The 19,205-nt window shown below is 41.2% G+C and overlaps 1 protein-coding gene across 12 annotated transcripts in view; it reads right to left on the bottom strand.

Annotated features, from left to right (window-relative positions):
- CUX1 (cut like homeobox 1) overlaps positions 1–19,205 on the bottom strand; it is a 268,876-nt gene that overhangs the window by 53,416 nt on the left and 196,255 nt on the right. For 3 of the 12 annotated variants that reach the window (XM_066979718.1, XM_066979720.1, XM_066979724.1), the window contains exons 13-20: positions 19,138–19,186; positions 18,011–18,107; positions 16,251–16,922; positions 15,218–15,283; positions 13,736–13,837; positions 10,885–11,711; positions 9,294–9,459; positions 8,600–8,656 (exon numbers count right to left, since the gene is read on the bottom strand). In XM_066979718.1, the coding sequence (XP_066835819.1) occupies positions 8,600–8,656; positions 9,294–9,459; positions 10,885–11,711; positions 13,736–13,837; positions 15,218–15,283; positions 16,251–16,922; positions 18,011–18,107; positions 19,138–19,186 (2,036 nt within the window). The remainder of the gene's footprint in view (positions 1–8,599; positions 8,657–9,293; positions 9,460–10,884; positions 11,712–13,735; positions 13,838–15,217; positions 15,284–16,250; positions 16,923–18,010; positions 18,108–19,137; positions 19,187–19,205) is intronic. The other 9 variants (XM_066979723.1, XM_066979725.1, XM_066979719.1 and 6 more) reach the window with 6 other exon arrangements.

Below are 19,205 nucleotides of genomic sequence, written 5' to 3'. Positions count from 1 at the left end.
TTTATGGTGTCGCTGTTGACTCGATGACCTTGTGATTAGACACTAACTTTGAAGCCTTACAGTATTTTTGACTGTCTGTTGTCCTTCTCTGTTGTAAGCCTAAGCGTGAAGGTGTATCTACACCGCCCTTCGAGATTTTCATCTGTCTGCTCCAGACAAGAGTAAGAAGCAGAATGTGCATGTGCATTGCGTCCCATTTTGCATTTATATGTATTTCCCCCTCTAAACAATGTGGACATTCATTTGCTATGGGCGAGATACTTATGGGATGGATCCGAGGCTAACAACTGGATTCCTTCCCTGCTAGAAAAGTCCCATCTAACAACCACAGCAGGGGCTTGTTCTTCATCTTAAGAGAAAGCAGCTGAAGGAGAGTGACCCTGAACATTGCTATACCTAATGCTCTCCTCTTCCGGAGGAGTGCTGGCAAAAGTACTGAAACAAAATGACATTTTCATTGTATGCAACAATATTATAAAAGCTATTAAGGTACATTATTTTACACGTCCTCATAATCTCTCCATACTGCTTTACTTAATTTGTGATAAAATTGTTGAGAAAGGGTACTTAATGTAGGACAGTCAGTAAAAGTAATTTATCATCTTCCCGCTTCGGTGCTCACGTTATCAGCGAACTCATTTTCTGCATTCATCATGCAATCAGCCTATTATTTGCATATTAATCAGGCAGTGGACCATGAAAGAGCCGCATCCCAGCCAAATGCTGCACTATCTCAGGAGGAACACTCAGTAATTATCATACATCAGTGTTATGATGTGGTAATTGATTATAACATCTTTCTGTTGCCCCTGGGGAGTCCCACTGCTAACCCAGCTTCAGGCATTCTGTGCAGATTTTTCTCTGAAAATTACAGAAACCATTGCTGTCCTTTTATTATTTTTTTTTTTTTTACCTTTACAACAGGCAGCTCTCTGAGCATTTCCAAGTTACTTTTGCCTTTTTTTTAATGAAACCTTCATTAGAAAAAAAAAATAAATCTGCCACAGATCAGAAAATAGTAATTTTTTCCTTTAAAAAAAAAGAAAAAATGAACAAACAAACAAAAAAAACCCGCCCCCAAACAACAGTTGGGCTTGCTCCTGTTCGTCCTCTCTTTCAGGCTCTAGTGGCTTTTTAGGTACGGGTATTGCTTACATAATACCCTTCCCCACCAAACCCCACAAAATGTTGCAACTTCAATAGACAGTAATTGCAAAGTTCGTATAAAGGCAGTTAAAGTTGCTTTATTTAGGTGCCGAATGAGAGGCTAATTTTGGTCCTCTCGTAAAGGACAAATGAAACATCTGCCAGTTCAAACTTGCACTATTTTTAGGAGCCAAGTTCCAGAGGGGTAAAAGAGAGAAACAAATGCAAACCACCAGGGCAGGCACAAGGCAGCTCACCTAACACCTCGCCTCTTTGGGGAACACCCGGGGGCAGCTCCCACAGGCACCCATCCTGACTTCCCTTCGGAGGCAGAAATGTGGGGCTGGGGGCCTCAGGAGAAGGCCCAGGAGGGGAGCACCCAACGGGGAGCACCCCAAAAATCAGCAGGGCCTGGGGCTCTGCAGCAAGGCCGGACTGCTGAGAGTAACTCACAAGGACAAAACGACTCCTCCAAAGCACCTCACTGTCCTCGGCCAGGCTCACTGGAGGTATCTGGAGCACTGATATCAAAATGAGGATATTTTGGCAAGCTCAGGCTGTGCCAATGGGTAGTATCAAAAAGATTCTTCTGCGGAACAATCACCCTTTTCAAGCACGCTGTGGGGCATAATACGTAGAGCCCAGGAACAAGGATCTGTAAGTTGTTTCTAGCAGAATCTTTGAGAAGTACGAAAGTGGGACATTTACAGGTCAGACTCACCTTTTGTTTCTTCTTGCCACTAGACTTTTTCCTTTCATGAGGCTAATTAATTGGACATTTTCCTTTTTTCACTTTTACTTACATTTGATTTCAAATTTGTTTTGTTTTCAGTGCAAGTTGTGGTTCTTAACAGATTTCAAATAATCACTGGATTTTTTCATTTGCTGTTTCTTTGAACAGCTGTTGGCAAATTAAAAAACCTCCAATACCCATCAAATTAGGGGAGACAAAATCATAATTTTTTCCTCTTTTCTGCTGCACTCTAATGCAAAGGACAGGCTAGAAGGTACCTTTAAAGATATTAATTTTCTGGTATTTTTTTTTTCTTGGGGATGATTTGCTCTCAAGTAATACATAACTCTTTATAATCAGAAGAGGATTCAGAGTCTAGCAGGCTGTTTATTTCCCTGTGTCAGAGCTACTTTGAGCAGAAGGCAGCTGCCTCGTAGCTCCATCCCTATTATAAAAAGGAAATAACAACCTGCACGTTCGGTGCTAGCACACCTTCTTTTCAGTATTTTGGGAGGAAAATAGCCCATTATGTGTTCTTTGAATTGAAAGCAAGGTAATTTTCATCCACCGGAGGAGCATTTTGTAATTCGTCGAGCAGCGGTGGGGCTGGCACCCAGTGCGATGGCCATCTCCATCCCGCTGGTGGCAGCCACCGGCGGCCGGACCCCGCAGCCACCTCCGCGGCCCCGCGCCTCCTCTTCCCACGAGCCACCACCGTGAGCTCCTGCCAGCTGCCGGAGCCTCCCATTACCGACAGAAAACTGCTTGAGCCCTTCAGAGAAGAGCCCTCCCGACCCCTTCTGCAGCTGCCAGCCCACGGGGGACAGAGCGCAGCCATCACCCCAGCTCCTGACCCCCCCCGAAGCTGCAGCACGGCTGCGATGGCCTCGCTCGCGTTTCAGTGCTGCTCCAGTTATTTTTGTATTTGGCTTTCGAACGTATCGGCTCATCGTTTGCCAGGCAGCTCCGCTGCGGTTGGCAGCTGGCAGGAGAATCCCCCCGTGCCTGGGAAGAGGCAGAGGAGGCAACGTGGGCCCGCTCCCCAAAGGGGCCCGCTCCTTTCCAAACGAGCAACGGAGGGACAGCGAACGCTGGTAATTAATGAAATGAAGTAATAAGCAAGGAGATGATGAAAAGTGGAACTTACACAGCTCTCATATTCAACGACCATGATTTCTTTTAAAAAATGCCTGAAGAGTGCACAGGAGGCTCGTGCTCAGATTGACACCACAGTCACGGTGAAAGTAATTCACAACCTACATCCACTTTTTAGCAACTATTATGCAAACCGATACTCTTCCGAATTACCTGAGAAGCGTAGCAGCAACAATGGTCAGGGGAGTTTCTTTTTTTTTTATAGAGCTTTAAACAAACATTCATTAATGAGCTCTGCTTTTTAAAATGAAGACTTTGCGACACAGGCAGCAGCACACTTGGCACACGAGCTCCTTGCTTGGAGTCCCTGCCACGCACACCAAGGGCAGGTGAAGGTGAAGGACCCCCACTCCCAAATTAACCACAGAAATAAAGCAGTGCTGCCACCTGACTGGGGAACTTCTCCGAAACAAACGCTATGAACTCATAGCCATGCTTCAGAGTGAATTAAATTTGTCTTCAGAATACAGCGTGAGTCTCCTCTTGCCATATTAATATGAAAAGTGTGTTGGTGCTTTGTCATTATAATTCAGCCGCAAGGAATATCTGCCTAGAAAATAGTGTTCACTCTGTGATTATGTATTTTATTTTAGCACTTTTATAATAGTAAAGCTATGACCACAATGAGGACGGAGTCATCTTCTTCAAGTTTAATCACTGGGTGGTTCAATGGAAGGAAAAGAATTTAACTAGGACAGGAACTTCTCTACAAATACCGACTCCTTACAATGCGTTGCTGATGGACAAAGGACTACAGCCCTCTGGCACAGCCTATGGAGGACAGGCCGAGGCAACAGGCAGAAATGACCAGATGATGCCTAGCAATGATATCCAATGTTATATTAAGAACGAAGTTGAAGCACTGACTTCACGCTGCATTCCCAGGTCCCAGTAAGGTGCCTTGACAGCGATTCTCCCAGCTTTATTGATACCATAAAGGCTGCCAGGAAGGTTTTCATGGTCCAAATGTCAGGGAAATGGCACAGAATATGATCACACACGTTACAGACAGACTACAACAGCTGCCCTTATGAGAAGCCAACTGATATCCTATGGTTTGAAATCAAGACAGCCAGGGCCAACTGCTGCAGCGCTGCAATCTCCAGCCACACAGAAAGAATGTGGAAACCTCCCCAGTATGCACCAGTGGGTTTCAGGGTTTTACGGAGATAACTGCTCGGCTGACTTTGTTGTTCAGCTCCGAACTTTACAAACGCATTTGTACCTAGCACAAAAGGAGACAACCTTCTCAACCACACACAGACTCAAAAACTGGTCTTTGAACATAACCTATGCATACAAGGAGTTCTGAGCCATTAAAAAGCCACGTGTTCTCCCTTCTCTTTCCTACTACAGGCCACATTAACCAGAACCATTCCATGCCAGGCACAGTTTTGTTAACTCAGAATGCCAGCAAAGGACTGCAAAACAATCTCCCTCTTCTTTTTGATTCACCAGTAAAAAACAACTAAAATCTGGGAAGATCCTTCAGCATCACTGGACCAAGCCTTCCTGTGCCCTCCAGGTACTGCGGATACAGTTCTCCACGTGCTGATCCCAGCACACCTGGAGCACCATCAGACAGCTCTTCTCACCCAACACAAAACAGTACAACGAAGGAAATCATCACGAACCATGGGGAGGGGAGGTCAGAGCTTCTCCATTGCCACCCCGTGGCCAGTGAGCTCTCCGTAAGCCTGTCAGGGTGGTAATCCTGAACACGAGTCGCAAGCCCGAAAGGCACGCTCTCCCCCCATTACTTCTCACGGAGCGGTAGATGTGACAGCAGCCTTCTGTTATCAGATAAACAGGGACATCTACCCTGTACACCGTCAACTACCTGCCCACTTGGCAGCTCCTGGACTGAAAGCTATTACAGGAATGAGTATTATATAAATAAAAATATAAGGGATACCTGGGTCTGTCACCATTCCGCAGTATGCCTGCTAATATCCTAACTACAGCAAGCGTAGATTGCATTCTGATTTTTTTTCAGATTTCTTTCCCAAGAGATGATAAGAAGTAATCTCCCTGTTGTTACAAATGTTTTATTTTGAAAATAAAGCTTTTATGCATATTTTAGTTGATCTAAATACAGTAGATCTTGGGTTTTTAAATCACCAGATAATATGCAATTATCTCAAGCTAGATTCTGATTTTGAAACAAGCTCTAATTAGCTCCCCATTTTATGCTGCTATAATCCTTTCTTCAACTCCCATGAGCGTTACTATTGCTAAGCAGCATGAGGTTAGGAATGATGGATGATACCCAGAAAGGAAGACAAACAAAAGGGAAATTCAAAATCCCCTGAGATCACCCGCAGCTGTATCGGCAAATGAAGATTTCCACATTAGGTCATAAGACGACCCTTACAGAAACACACACCAAAAAGGCACGTCTTTCTCCCACTGAGTATTTGCAAGTCTTTAATGTAGTATATAGAGAGTATATGTCCTTCACAGAGGATGAATACTAAAGTGAATAAAAATTCAGCTTTCCTGGGAGTAGTTATGAAATCAGCAGCACCGAAAAAGAAACTTGGTCTTAATGTCATATAGATGCTCACTAAAGATATAAGACCCCAAAATAAAACAAACTAATACGAGCTATATACAGTACAAGTATTTAGAAAAATATCCAAGCACATAAACCTTCGCCTGACACATGGCTACTTTCCAAGCCCAACCCAGCTCTGATCATCAGTAATGCAACTAAATAAGGGCCAAATTCATCATGAAAAAATGCTGATGCACTTGGGTGACACTAATTCAACTTTTTTTTTCCATGTGATTTGGTCCATGCTTTTGACACATAAATCATTAAAAAGGCAGATTTACCCAAGGGCATTAGAGCATTTAGGTGGAAAGAAATACACAGAAAAAATGTTAGAAAAGGCATAGCGATACTATTTTTGACCACCTAGGGTACAGACACCATTTTTGTGTAAAACACGTTTGCTGGAACTTGCACAAAATTCTTCTAATCGCCAGAGCCTTGGCCAAGGTCACAGGCACAAAATACAGATATATGTACCTGGTTGTAATTTTGGTACAGGCTGTGTTTTTCAAAAAGTCATAAATACTGCTTGCAAAGAAGAAAAATGAGCCTGGCTTCTCTTTGCAATCTCCAATTTATATATATAAATTGTATATACATATACATATGTATATATATATATATGATGCTTATCCATCTTATCCATTCATCCTTATGTATAAAAGGCTGATGGGTCCATCTGTCCACGTGTGACAGTGGAAAACTACTGGACAAAAGAACAGATTTTCATGAATGAGGTGTTAATCAAAACCTTATGATCTGGAAGCGTAAATAACTGGGTCAGAAATCCAGAAAATCTTGCTAGTTTGGTATAATAGTGCCAAACAGTAATGAAAATACTCACGGCTAATAAAAGTTTGAGACGTTACTATGCATGTTGACACTCCGTACACTGAAGACCTTCTTGGCAAAGCACTCAGGAGCCACTGAATGTATTAGTTTAATTTCACTTCTTTCCCTTCATGCATTCAACAAGTTCTGAGCCAATTATATTACGTGGAAAAGGCTTCAGACCTTTTCTCATTTTAAAATTGGTCTGATTAATTTCTATTTTAAAACTACAAGTATGCAACCTTTTCTGCCTTGATTTTCCTGGGAAATGTCTCAGAAGACCAGAAAATGGGAGCTTTTTCTTTTTTTTTTTTCTGCCCTCGAGTAGAGGATCTTTCACAAATGCATAATTATTTTTACCCTTTTCCAAACTGTTTGCTGTGCTTTTAATTACAGAACAGCTGCTAATAAAAGAAAATTACCAAACTGCCCTTCCTCAGTCAAATATCTTGGTTTTGCTCTTTTGTTCTGCGTGGTGTCACAACCCTCCTTATTCCTCCATCCAGAGAGAGGTGCCGAGAAAAGAACGCCTTGTAAAACAATTTTGTTTCTAATCATCAGGAAAGAGGAAGAAAAGGGCACGAACCCATTTTCTCATTTGTAAGTTTGCTTTAAGGAAAGAAGGACAGCGATCATCAATAATATGATTTTATTAGCTGATAGGAACATGTCGCGTCACACAATATTAGCTCAAGGGCAGGAGCTGACAAACGAGGTTGGGAGTGTGGGAGTGGAGCAAAATATCACGGCAGCAAAACCCAACTTCCTGAAGGAAATCACTTTCAGCTACCAGTGATCCTCACGGGAATCCCTAAGGTGGTCGAATTTTAATGCTATGGGCTTGTCTTTCAATCTTTTATAATTACAGTTAGTCATAAATATGATGATTAGCAATAACAATGCAGCCTTTTCCCAGCTCCTCTGATTTCAAATTCCTCTTAAAGTGGCTATAATTAATTACTCATATTTTCCATGCTGTCTTAGGCATTTATAACTACAGCGGTTACACTTGCATAGTATTGATGGTACAAAAAGTAGTCAATGGCACACTCTTTAACGAACAGCAGCGTATAAAATGTCACAGGAAATTTCCATGTTTGCTAAATGCTCGCCTATAAGTAACAATAGCTCTATGATTGCAAATAATTTTTCCCATTTTGGTTTTGTTTTTATGGCTTGTTTCACCAGGGGCATTTTTTGCTTTTATCTATTTATTTCCCACTGTTCTTCTTAAGAAAAACGTGGATTGAATATCATCACGGATTTTCTTCTAGTAAAATCTTTTAGAATGCAAAATAGTTTCCCAGCAGTGCGGAAAAACAGTTCAGTTGACACAGTCAGAATAAAGCTAACAAACTTGAGAAGAGTGTTCCAGAATGGCAGGAAGGTAGAACATATCTCATCCTTCTCTGTATCCTGAAAGGCAATCACTCTCAAATACTAGCTGCATGTACAGAGCAGGGCACAAGTATTTTTCTAGAGTAGAAAAGAGCCTGAGTGTTTTACATCAGTTAGGCATATCATTGGTAAAAAGTCTGTGTGGGTAGAGTTTGGTATCTAACAGCAGGAACACAGCTGTTCTGCTCCTTCCTATACTGTGGCCATCTTCAGCAAACCTTGAGCAATTCACTTCTCATTGACACTCATCTTTGCTGCATCTGCTTTTTTTGCAAATGGAAAGGGGAAGGAGGCAAAAGGTCGGCTTGGAATATTTAACGAAGCTTGAAACAGAAACGCATAACATGGTCTTTTCCCCACCTTCAAATTAACAAAGCAGATTTTGTGCAAATGAAAGTGGAAAAATATGCCAGTGAATAAGGCAGCTGGAGTATGTAGATCACATTACAAACGAAAGGCTTGTTTTACAGCCATTGTCACATGTCAAGTTGATAAGCTGAACTATGGTAAAAAAAAACAACAACAACCCTACAGAGCCAAGGATCTCTAAGATCAGACAGAGTCTCTTTACCTAATATATGCAGCTAAATATGTGTACTCCCTACATCTGCCATAGCAACAAGGAGAGAAGGAGGAATTAACTGTGTTAATAAAAAAAACTGAAGGGTCTCCTGTATGATACAACAAAACAAGAGAAACCTCTCGGCATCAAAGCAAAAGAAACGTAACAAAAGCACAGAGAATTATTTCAGAGCAAATCATTGAAACCAGCTGATTACCTGAGCTTGCACATCCCTGCTGTAGGGAATCCTGTAATGATGTCACAGAGTGAAGGACTAGATAAGAGAGGAGAGGAAAATCAGGGAACAATAAAAGGAGATGCCAAACCACAAACTAAACAGTAAGCAGGCTCAACAAATAGCAAACCGCTGATCTCAGCAAGGGCACACTGCTCATTTAAGTCAGTGGCATTATAAGGGTACAACCGAGGTCAAACTCTAGTCTGGCCTTTCTGTATCAATGGATATTAGGATAAGAGAGAGCCACAATAAAAAGCATAATTGCAACACAGCATTCCCCCTTTACAGCTGAGTTCTAGCTCGCCTCCTGAGAAAGCAATCGACATTCTCCTAGGAACAATATAAAAATCCCCTATGCAACCCTAGAAAACAGCACACAACATTTTCCAGCTTTTCGGCCAAATTTTTTGGAATTACTTATCATATTCATGCCTAAATAATATCTCCCTCATTAGGAACTCGATAACGGCTGCTTATCAATTGCACATAAACGAGCGCTTCTTGTGTAAACATTCCCAGCCAGTCCCCCTAGGAACCGGCTGGGATGCAAGGCGGGACGCTTCCCCTTCCACCAGCGCCTGGGCTGCCGCAGGGTGGAAGTCCTGCTTACTGCAACTTTAAAAAGATCTCCTCCTCCTCCTCAACTCAAACAACATAGTGGAATTTTAATTACCTTGTCCTTGTTGCTGCCCTTGTGCAGGCAGGACACACTGTCCCAGCTCACCATTCAACCAGAGCTGCATACGAATAAATGGTTCTCGGCCTTTTTGTGTCAATTTACTCCATGGCTTTGGCCTGGAGAGCATGTCACTGACACTTCCTTGGGACAGCCCCAATACCTGAAGTGAAGCAACCAAGAATGGCACGTTAACACATTTGGTTTGGAAGGGGGTAATTTAAGTCACTTCGGCTTCCTTTACTGCTACATTGCTCGAGTCAATTAGCAAAACTTCAAAACGACAGATACATGTACGGGGATTGAAATGCTTTTCTCCTGCCATAGTCTCGTTCTGGAGAGTGTTTTTTTTTTTTTTTTTCTCCCTGCAGGAACAGAGTGGCAGCACAAACAGCAAAAGGATGGCTCGAGATTTGCATGCTTTCCATATTTAGTGTCAAATAGTTTCATCGATCCTAACAGGAAAAACACAGCATACCAGCTCACAGAAGGAGATAAAACAGGACATGATTGTCACGTATTTTGTTCTCAAACAAAAATAATTGGGACTTCTGAGACTAGGCCTTCATTTGGTTGTTTTTTTTGGTATGAACTGTAACGAGGTGTGTTTTCACCTGTAGCAGCAGCTGCTCCATGTAAGTAAATATTTCGGAGCACAGCTTACTGCAGCAAAGGGGGATTTCAGATGGGCCGAACTCAGTGACTTGCTGGAATTCAGCACAGGTGCAGGGGTTAAAATTCATACTTAATGAAAGGTGCCACGGGATCCTTAATGACCCCGAGAGGTCAGGCTTTTCATTTTACGTCTTACTGAAAAGGTAATAGCATGATGCCAGCTCCTATTATGCTATTAGATTGATTCAATTCTTTATGGGAAGAAGAAAAACCAGATGTCCAGCACTCCTCTCAGCCTGGAAGGTGCTTTCTGGTGGTCGGGGACCCCCCAGCTCCCACGTGTTTAGAGCCCAGAATGCGAGACCTTATCACGCATCGTGTGTCTGTAATCAAACACTGCTTAAAAAGGTCTGAAAGCACACTGAGATACCGAGCACCAGGTATAAGAAAGGATTGTGAATTCTTGACTTAAGACTAAGGAGAGGTAGGGGATTTTCTTTGTGTTTGTTTAAATACCCTTGTGCACTTTTCCAAATATTAAAAAAAAAGGAAAAATGCTCTCATGTCCATAATCTTCACTCAAAACAAATTTAAGACTCTCCAGTCACAACAATGGTATTACTCAAATATTCCATGAATTCATTACATTAAGCATGAAATACCGAGTCTCAATAATGTTTGCTTCAGCTTTCAGTGTTTCTAAATTCAGGGGCCCCATTTCTAATTGTAAGCAACTGAAGCCAATCTTTATGTAAAAATCTATGCAATTCACGAAATACAAGGAAACTAATATTTTCCTTTGTGAGCTTATTTTTAAAGTTCTTAACATACTAAGCAAATACATTTTTTCATAAGACACATGTGGCACACCCCTTCTGTATGCATGGCTGTGTTAAACTGAGCTCTGTACCGATGCGAGGAGCATAATGCACATACAAAACACTGGGGTAACAAGAGAGAACCAATTCTTTACCTTTTCCCCAAAGATCCTTTGGCAGATGCCATTCTTTGCTAGCTTTTCTTTGACCTGACGCGTTAGTTCTATTGTATCCACTTCCTGGTACATATAAATCTCATACTGCTCAGGTGTCAGTGGAGGAACTGAAGGTTTGGATGGCTTTGACAAGGACACGATAGGGGATGAAGGGAGGGGGCTATTTTGTGGCGTCTCACTGTGACTCGCCCCAGTCATGCTCAATTCAGAACTCTGCGAGTACGGAGATTCAGCGTTTGGCCACTCTTTCCAATACTCTGAAGAAGATGGTCCTTGGAGCTGGCTACGATCTGGCCTAGTCTGATTGCTGACCTTTTCTTTTCCACCACTGGCTTCCTCAACTTTTATATCTTCGGGAAGCGCTGCATTTCTTCGCTCATGCTGCACAGTATTCCACCAATGGTCCTTCCAAACACCACCACGTCCCAACTCATTTTTAACATGCCTCAACATACCCTGGGCAGAATCACTTATTCCATGAAGCTCTAAAACAGGCGCCTCCTGAGGCTCCTTTTTGAGCCCAGAGAGGTTCTGCAATGCAGAGATACTGGAATCAGTGACAGATGAATGTTTCTTCAGGGATATGGCCAAAGGAGAATAGCTGGAAACCGAAGACATTGCAGGTGTAGATACTAGTTTGGGGGACAGGATAGAAATGTCAGCTTGAGATAAAGGTGTTGTTTTTAAGGCAGGTTCAAGGGCAGCCTGCTGTGCCTCCATTTCGCGTCGGGCTTGTTGCAGAATGGATCGAATAGCATCATCAGAATTGCCACTGCTAGATGCAGAAGGCGGCTGAGCCGGCTCAGCTATGAAAAACAACCAAAAGACTAAATGCAACAGAGGAATATGCTTTATATTCAACATGCGCTACTGTAAATATTTCCCTGCAAGAAAACGGGCTGCAATACATTTCTGGATGGGAGGGAGGAGTTTTCAACTAAGCAAAGATTCTCACTTTTCAAAATAAGGTAAGATTTCCAAAGTTCTTCACTGGAAAATTTTTATCGTTGCCAAAGTGCTGGACATTTGCACACACGGACTCAACTGCACAAGTCTGTTACTACTTGCAAGTTTTCCACCATTGTAAAAATTTTCAAATAAATGCCTTTGAAAATCAAGCCTTCAACTCTTCCTCCCTTACCCCCAAGTGGTCAATAACATTTTATAGTTCTATTTACAAAGTTATTTAACCTTTCACTTTTATCTCCACAAATGAATCGTAACGCACACACTGAACACAGCTGTATCCACCTGGACAGACTATTAATACCCACTTACAATATAAATAAGGTGAGTCCTTTTAACTCCAAAAATAAAGCGCACAAATTACAACAAAGCAAGAAGTTTAGTAAAAGGCTTCATTATTTAATTTGACAAGCCAAATGTGCTCCTGCTTCCTGTTTTCTTGTTCCGTGGTTCCAATCACTGAAATAAACAGCTCTACAGAAACCAGGATGACTCCTGGCCATCACACTCTGCCCCATTTCAGGAGAGACAGCACCTAAATGAGGTATCTCAGTGGTGAACCCAGGACCCATGTGGCTGTTCTGCAGCATTCAAGAGATGAGCAAAGACAGTAACATGGGTGTACACTTATCTCTGCAGAATAAGAAGGTTTTTTTGCACTGGCATGTGTTTCCATTTAAGTTAGTTTCCACTGAGGACCCCAGCGCTTGAAAACCAGTTCCTCTGAAAGCTGCTCTACAAAGACTGGGAAAAGTGAAGCACTAGGGAGTGGCAGGGAACCTATACACTGCAAGAAGTGACCTCAAAGTGAAGTAAGACTTGAAACACTCTGCGTATTATTCTACTGATACACCTCACCTGAATACATTTCCAGATTTGTCTCCCTATACTCCTTCCTGTCACACACTATAAGATACGTGAAAAACTAAGAAATGGGAAAAGATGGTGAGACCATCTCTTCTGTTTTATCTACTGGTTTCATAGGGAGTTTAGAGGCTGAGTTAGTATTTGAAAGGAAGTCCGACACTCTTAGATAAAACATGCTACTGAACAATGTGCTTGCAGTTTCCTGCACACAGCCCACATTTTTCTCTATGTAATCATCGCTGGTATAAACTTATTTATTTACATCATATATTAACTAGTCTTTAATATTTTGCCATGAGATTAGCGTAGTGTTCATTTCAAAGATGACTATCCAAAACTGTAAATCAGTTTTTATTTTAAAAAATGAAACAGAAGTATTGCAAAGTACTCTCTACTTCAATATCAGCCCTCTAGATGTACTGGAAACTGTTTTAAAGTTGGGAAGGCTGTGGAGTAGACAGAAATGTTAACTACATGACAGCATACAATGAGAAATTAAACTTATCTCAGGCTAAGATGTTATACATTAATGAAATTGTCGGAAAAGGAAATGCTTTTTGGATTAGCCAGCTCACTCCCTGAAAAAAAAACCTATACCCTTACATTCTGTAACCAAAGTCATGTCTGAGTTTGCCTATGTTCTAATTTTAGTACACGATGTCCACAGTAAGATGGTACTGTGGTACTAGTAATTGCTGGCTGGATTGTGACCTTCACTCAGGCAAATACACTCAGTTCCCTCTCCCACGCAGTTGTGTCCCTGGGGCCTGAATTGGAGAGCACTGAACAAAGACCCCGTCAAGCAGTGATGTGTATTAACTTATCCTGGGCTGCATTACAGACAGAAACCACTCTACTGAATAAATAATAAAAAAAAAAAGCTCTTCAAACCTACATTCAAGGTTTTAAGAATATAATTAACTGACCAGAAAGCTCATGGTAATTGTTTTAATTAAATTCTGAAGTAAAAGTAGCAAGAGACGAAATGAGGCTGTACCTGTTTTCTGTACTTGCAGCTCCCTTTTGGCTTGTTCAAGAATGGATTTGATGGCTTCATCAGAGCCAGTCTCTGTGGTTCGGATTCGTGTGGTTATATTACCTGAAGAGGAAAACAAAACTAATGACACTTGGAAAGCTTGTATTAAAAACAAACAAGCAAATAGAAAGACATACAGAGTATATATACTGGTACGCTGATAGCATAACCTGATGATAGTTTACATAGAACCTTTACCAACATCTACAACATGAAGAACATCCTTAATGACACAATAAAGGAAAAATATCCTCGTTGCATGAAAGCCTGTCCACTAGCTGCGCTGCATGATGACAGCACTGACATCACCAGAGGAAGAACTACATGCTTATACATTCCTTTTCTAGTATAACACACACAGGACATTTTTTTCTTTTTTCCTTTTTTCTTTTTTTTGGAGGGGGAGAGGAAACAGAAGGGAAAAGAACGGGAGGGGAAAGGAACAAAGATAAAAATGTAAGACCAGAAATTATCCTTAAAAATTGCATCAGCTACTAGGCAAACTAGGACGAGTATACATTCAGCCCCAAACAGATTAAAAAATGACTAGATGCAGGAAGTCAAAAATAATTTTTGCCTTTCTAAAGTTTTATACATTAAGAGAAACAATCATTTAAGGACTGATACGATTTGAAGTACTCTCCAGCTAAGAACTATTACTTGTTTGTTTTTGTTTTTTGGTTGGTTTTTGTTTTAACCACTAAGGGGAGAGAAAGGAGGGAAAATTCCTGTGACTGTGAAAGCTATCGCATTGCTCATTAAGAGATTATCATTTGTAAGTGAGCTGTGTAATTTCTGACTGGAATCAAAGTAACTACAGAGTTTTGGGGTAGCTGGGGTTTTTTTTTGGTTTTGTTTTTGTTTTGCTAAAAGAAAAATCCTGCAACTAAGATGTTCATAGTTCCTCTCTAATGGTAACTTATTGATCTGATGTTCCCTTATTTTTTTGTTCAGTCTTTTCCATACACCATACTGCAGAAAGCATCACACTAATTTAACAGCTTATTAAAGTGTATTTGTCAACATAAGCCCCATGAGGAGAAAGAAGTAAAATCTAGAGCAGAAGCAGTATGCAACTGATATTGGATTACACATAATTGTGCAGCTTTCTTGCTCTAAAATCATAGAAACAGCAAAGAGAGCATTTCCGTAGATGCAATGATTTTATAAAGCCACTTCTATCACTTAGTTCTCTTTATCTGCATATCTACTGAGGATAGGAGTGGAAGAAGTATCCAAACAGGGTTAAGTTAGTACAGCAGCAGCAGAATTAGAAAAAGCAAAGTGTTGGTCTAACCCATGGTTTGTTTTATACTTACTGTCTGTTTTTCTATCAGATTCCAGGCCAGAATCAAACTGCACAGTTTTAAGGAAACACACAGCTAAAGCACACTCCACTTCCTATGTATTGACTGCAAAGAAAAACACCTGCCTGTGACGTACCTTCAGACCCATTTCTTCGTTTCGGTACTTCCTGAAATAGTCTGTTCAGGTTCTGGCCTGGATTCTCTGTTGAAAAACAAGTTTGGTAAGAACAAAACAATCAGGGGATGGTTGCTCTGACATCATGGGCTGTGTGACATGAGAAGATAGCAGCCTGTCTCTAGAGACGAGGGTTCAAGCGTTCCTCAAACCCTCGAGTCTTTGTCTGAGCGCTGGAGGAGCTGGCTACTTTGGAAGAAGCAAGGCTGGCTGATTTGTTAATAAAGATTACAGCTACGTTCGGAAAGGAGATTAGACAGATATAAATAAATGTCTAGAGATACCAAAAATGAAGAGGTTAAAGATGGGCAGATAATCCCCTCAAGTACAATCATCAAAAGGAAGAACAGATTATAAATCTAACAGTGTTCACTTTCAATTAAACAAAATCTAGACAAATCCTGCCTGTCCTTTCCAATATTTCTAGACTGTAAACAACTTACTTTTCAGTTTCTCTAAATGTAAATCTCAGTCTTCATTTAAGATGAATCACAACGAAATGCATATGTTATTTTTAAAAATCACTACCCTAAATATGCAAAGCTGCTTTAAATTAGGACTGGTTTTTAATTAGTCATCTCACGTATCACCTACGATACTTTGTCAAAACACTTTGGGGAAAAATCACACAAGACACAACAAAAATGTGGTCTCAATAAACAACCCCAAATAAAAATCGCCAAGTATTTCTGATGGCTGATACCCATAGCAGCTACTGACCCTTTTTACTCAGTGTTTTGAAGTAAGGGGTGTAAATGTCCCTGTTCCTTGGCTGACAAGTACAAGGCAGTGGCTAGCTACAGCATCAGCAAAGATACTAACCTGCACGAGTGCTGAAAAGCAGTGTTAGAAAGCTGTACTTTCCACACTTTTTGTCTGATTGAGGTGAAAACAGCATCAACACACAAACGGCCTCAAACATGGAAACTTTCAATTTTTTATGCTTGTAACTAATAGGAAAATGTGGCAAGACCCTCGGCTGGCGAGCGCTTACCTCTTTGTCTACCCTGGATGCTGCGAAGAGCCAAGATGTTCTGCTCGTCCGAGAGGAACTGCTTCATCTTATGAAATGGCTCCTTGCCTCTCACAGTCAGTTTATTCCATGGCTTTGGCCGGGCTAGTATCTCACTCACAGACCCTTGCGACAGTCCCAACACATAATGTCCAAATATCCGCTGTCCAATATTGTGCTTGATCAACTGCTCTTTCACCTGACGTGCAATTTCGGCTGTGTCTATCTCCTCGCCTTCGGAGATGCTCCCAGCACTTTCTGACTGGCTGGGAGACGGGGCCATGCCATTTACATCCGGACTTTGTTGTAATGGACTTTGGGAAGAGATGGAGTTTGTGCTGTAAGGACCTGTTGAAAAAATCATGCTTGTGCTTCCTGCTTCCTGCATTGCCTTGGAGTAGAAGGACTGCATTAGCTGTCGCTGGAGGAGAGAGTTTAGTGCAAATTTTCCTGTGGAGGCCAGGGGTAAGCTGGGGCTTGCCAGGGATGAGCTGAAAAAGTCTTGACTTAAACCCGTTGGTGAGAACTGGTGTGTACCATTAGTATTGGAAGCCTGCTCCCCCGCGTTGCGGAGCAACTGAGAAGGAGGGGAGGCCGGCAAGGTTGCAGGACGCTGACTCTCAGGCTGGTCTTTCCCTTTTCTCCTGGCTGACCCTACAAGGAAGGTCAAACATAATGCATTATGGGGGATTAAAGAGGGAAAAACCAAGATAAAAAATGCAAAGTTTGCCCCGCAAAGGGAAAAAGTGCAGATTTACAAGGGCCAATGAAGTGGTGGTGGGATTTTTGTTTTTGTTTTGGTTTTGGTTCGTTTTCTTTTTTTTTTTTTCATAATTCAAATTTCAATAAGCCAAACAAGGCCCCCAAAACAAACAACATGCATTTCATGTTTGCACCTTTCTTGTATGTTGCAGCCTGGAGAATCCCCCTTACAAACATTAAAACTAGAACAGTTACATGAAGTGCAGTTATACATTTAAAATAAAGGCAGTTACAGACAGCAAGTCCCTCTGATGTCTCTCATTCAAGACATTACTCATTGGACCTGACTGAACCCAAATGCAGCAAACATTTACATTTTGGAACAAACCAATTTGTATAAAGGAATCACTATTAGGTGGATGCACCAAGATCACTCAGTTTAAGTCATAAAACGCTTCAGAATTCAGTAATCCCAGTGCCAGTGGCAACTTTTAACTTTCTTCCAGCTGCAAAAACCATAAGCATTCAAGTATCTGGAAATTCCATGACTTGCCATTTAAAAAATGTGCACACAAAATGTAAAAAGCCCACATTAGGAAAGCTAAACGGCAAACACACTTCGCTAAAAAGAAAGTATTTTGTTTTTCCAAGCTGACCTGCTGGTAATATATCTAAGTGTATCAGACAGGAAGATTATTGTGTTCTGCATGCAAACATTTTGCATAACATTGTGCGTGGGGGAAAAGACTTCTGGTGCCACGGATGAATTTGTTCCCAAAACAGAAGACAGCCTCAAACGCTACCACTTGGTACATCTTGTAATGCCTCTCTTTCCTAACCTTTAAAGAGTCTCCAAGGTCTCCAAGTTTTGTTTTACTATCCAGCCTATAAAACTGCAGAAATCAAACACTCTTCAGCATTCTTGTTTCCTGTTAATCTTCCTGCCATGCATTAGCTCACACTCTCATCTCTCATTCACCCCTCCCTCCCTTTACAAGACAGCAAACAAACCAGAAGAGCTGAAAATCGTGTCAACCTACCACTCAGGTCACTATTAGTGATACGCAGCGTGGCATTCTCAGACTGCAAGGAGCGGTTCTTCTCCAGCAGCAGCACCTCCAGCGGTTTAGATGCATCCTGAAGAAAATCAAAGCGGGAGGTTTGTTTCTAAAAGAATTAAGAGTCTCACTCAGGCACTAAAAAGGATTTCAGAAGAGAAAAACAAGTGCTCATCTCTGCTATGTACACGGCTAGGGAATTCACCATGCATATATTTGCAGGACTCACTCAGTGCTCCTACATGAGCTATAGTAAAGATGCACTGTTTCATTTTCAGTGTAAATCACTCATCAATTCTGCATTATTTTGAAATGTGTAATGGAACAATTTCTGAATCCTACTTACTTTAAAATGGTACTGGCATGCTTTCACAATTTAAGAGCTGTAGACTTCTAATCTGATTATAATAGGAGTTAAAGTGATATTATTTCTTCCAGGTCAACTGACCCAACTTAAGCATTTCCTCGAAATGCCATGTTTCAGCATCAACAGTTTGTTCAGAAATAAAATCAGTCACAGAAACCTGTCAGCTGTTTTCCACTAAACGTCCAACCCTTGATCATTAAAAAGCATATTGAGAATTAATCCCGGTATATTGATATTCAATTCAGATTTCAGAAGCAGGAATTTAATTCAAAACCTTCAAACTTAAGTAAGATTAACTTGCTGGATGAGCAGAGGTTTTTCCTGCTTTCTCAATACTCAAAGGCTTGTTTTCTTTTGTGAACATTACTTTCAATGCTAACAAAGATTTAAAAATGCTAAAATCCTTGGTCACTACAAGACGCGTGCACATTTCAGGTTAGCTGTATATAGCTCATATCTTTAAAAGGCTCAACTTCACAACATTATGGCTATCCACTGCAGCATCAACTGAAACATCATTCTTTGTTCTTGACCACTTAAAGGAAATTTGCAGGCAAAAAATGTTCACTTCAGCTTTTGACATAAGAAAATATCAGGAAAGCAACGATCAACTCATATGTCTCAACATCAACAAGAAACTGTCCACGCTAACATGAACAAATTGTAAGAGAATTTTAAGAGAAATTTTTGTTAACAAACTGAACTGCTGAAATAATTAAGAAAACAAAAGTAGATTCAGTACCTGCGCACCAGAGCTTTCAGATGGTGCAAACTCCATGGATTTCAATATACTGTGGAAGGCAGAAAAGA

The sequence above is a fragment of the Anser cygnoides genome, chromosome 18 (genome assembly GCF_040182565.1).
Source record: "Anser cygnoides isolate HZ-2024a breed goose chromosome 18, Taihu_goose_T2T_genome, whole genome shotgun sequence".
NCBI lineage: Eukaryota > Metazoa > Chordata > Aves > Anseriformes > Anatidae > Anser > Anser cygnoides.
The sequence above is the reverse complement of the archived record's forward strand: the minus strand, read 5'-3'. Positions and strand labels throughout refer to the sequence as shown.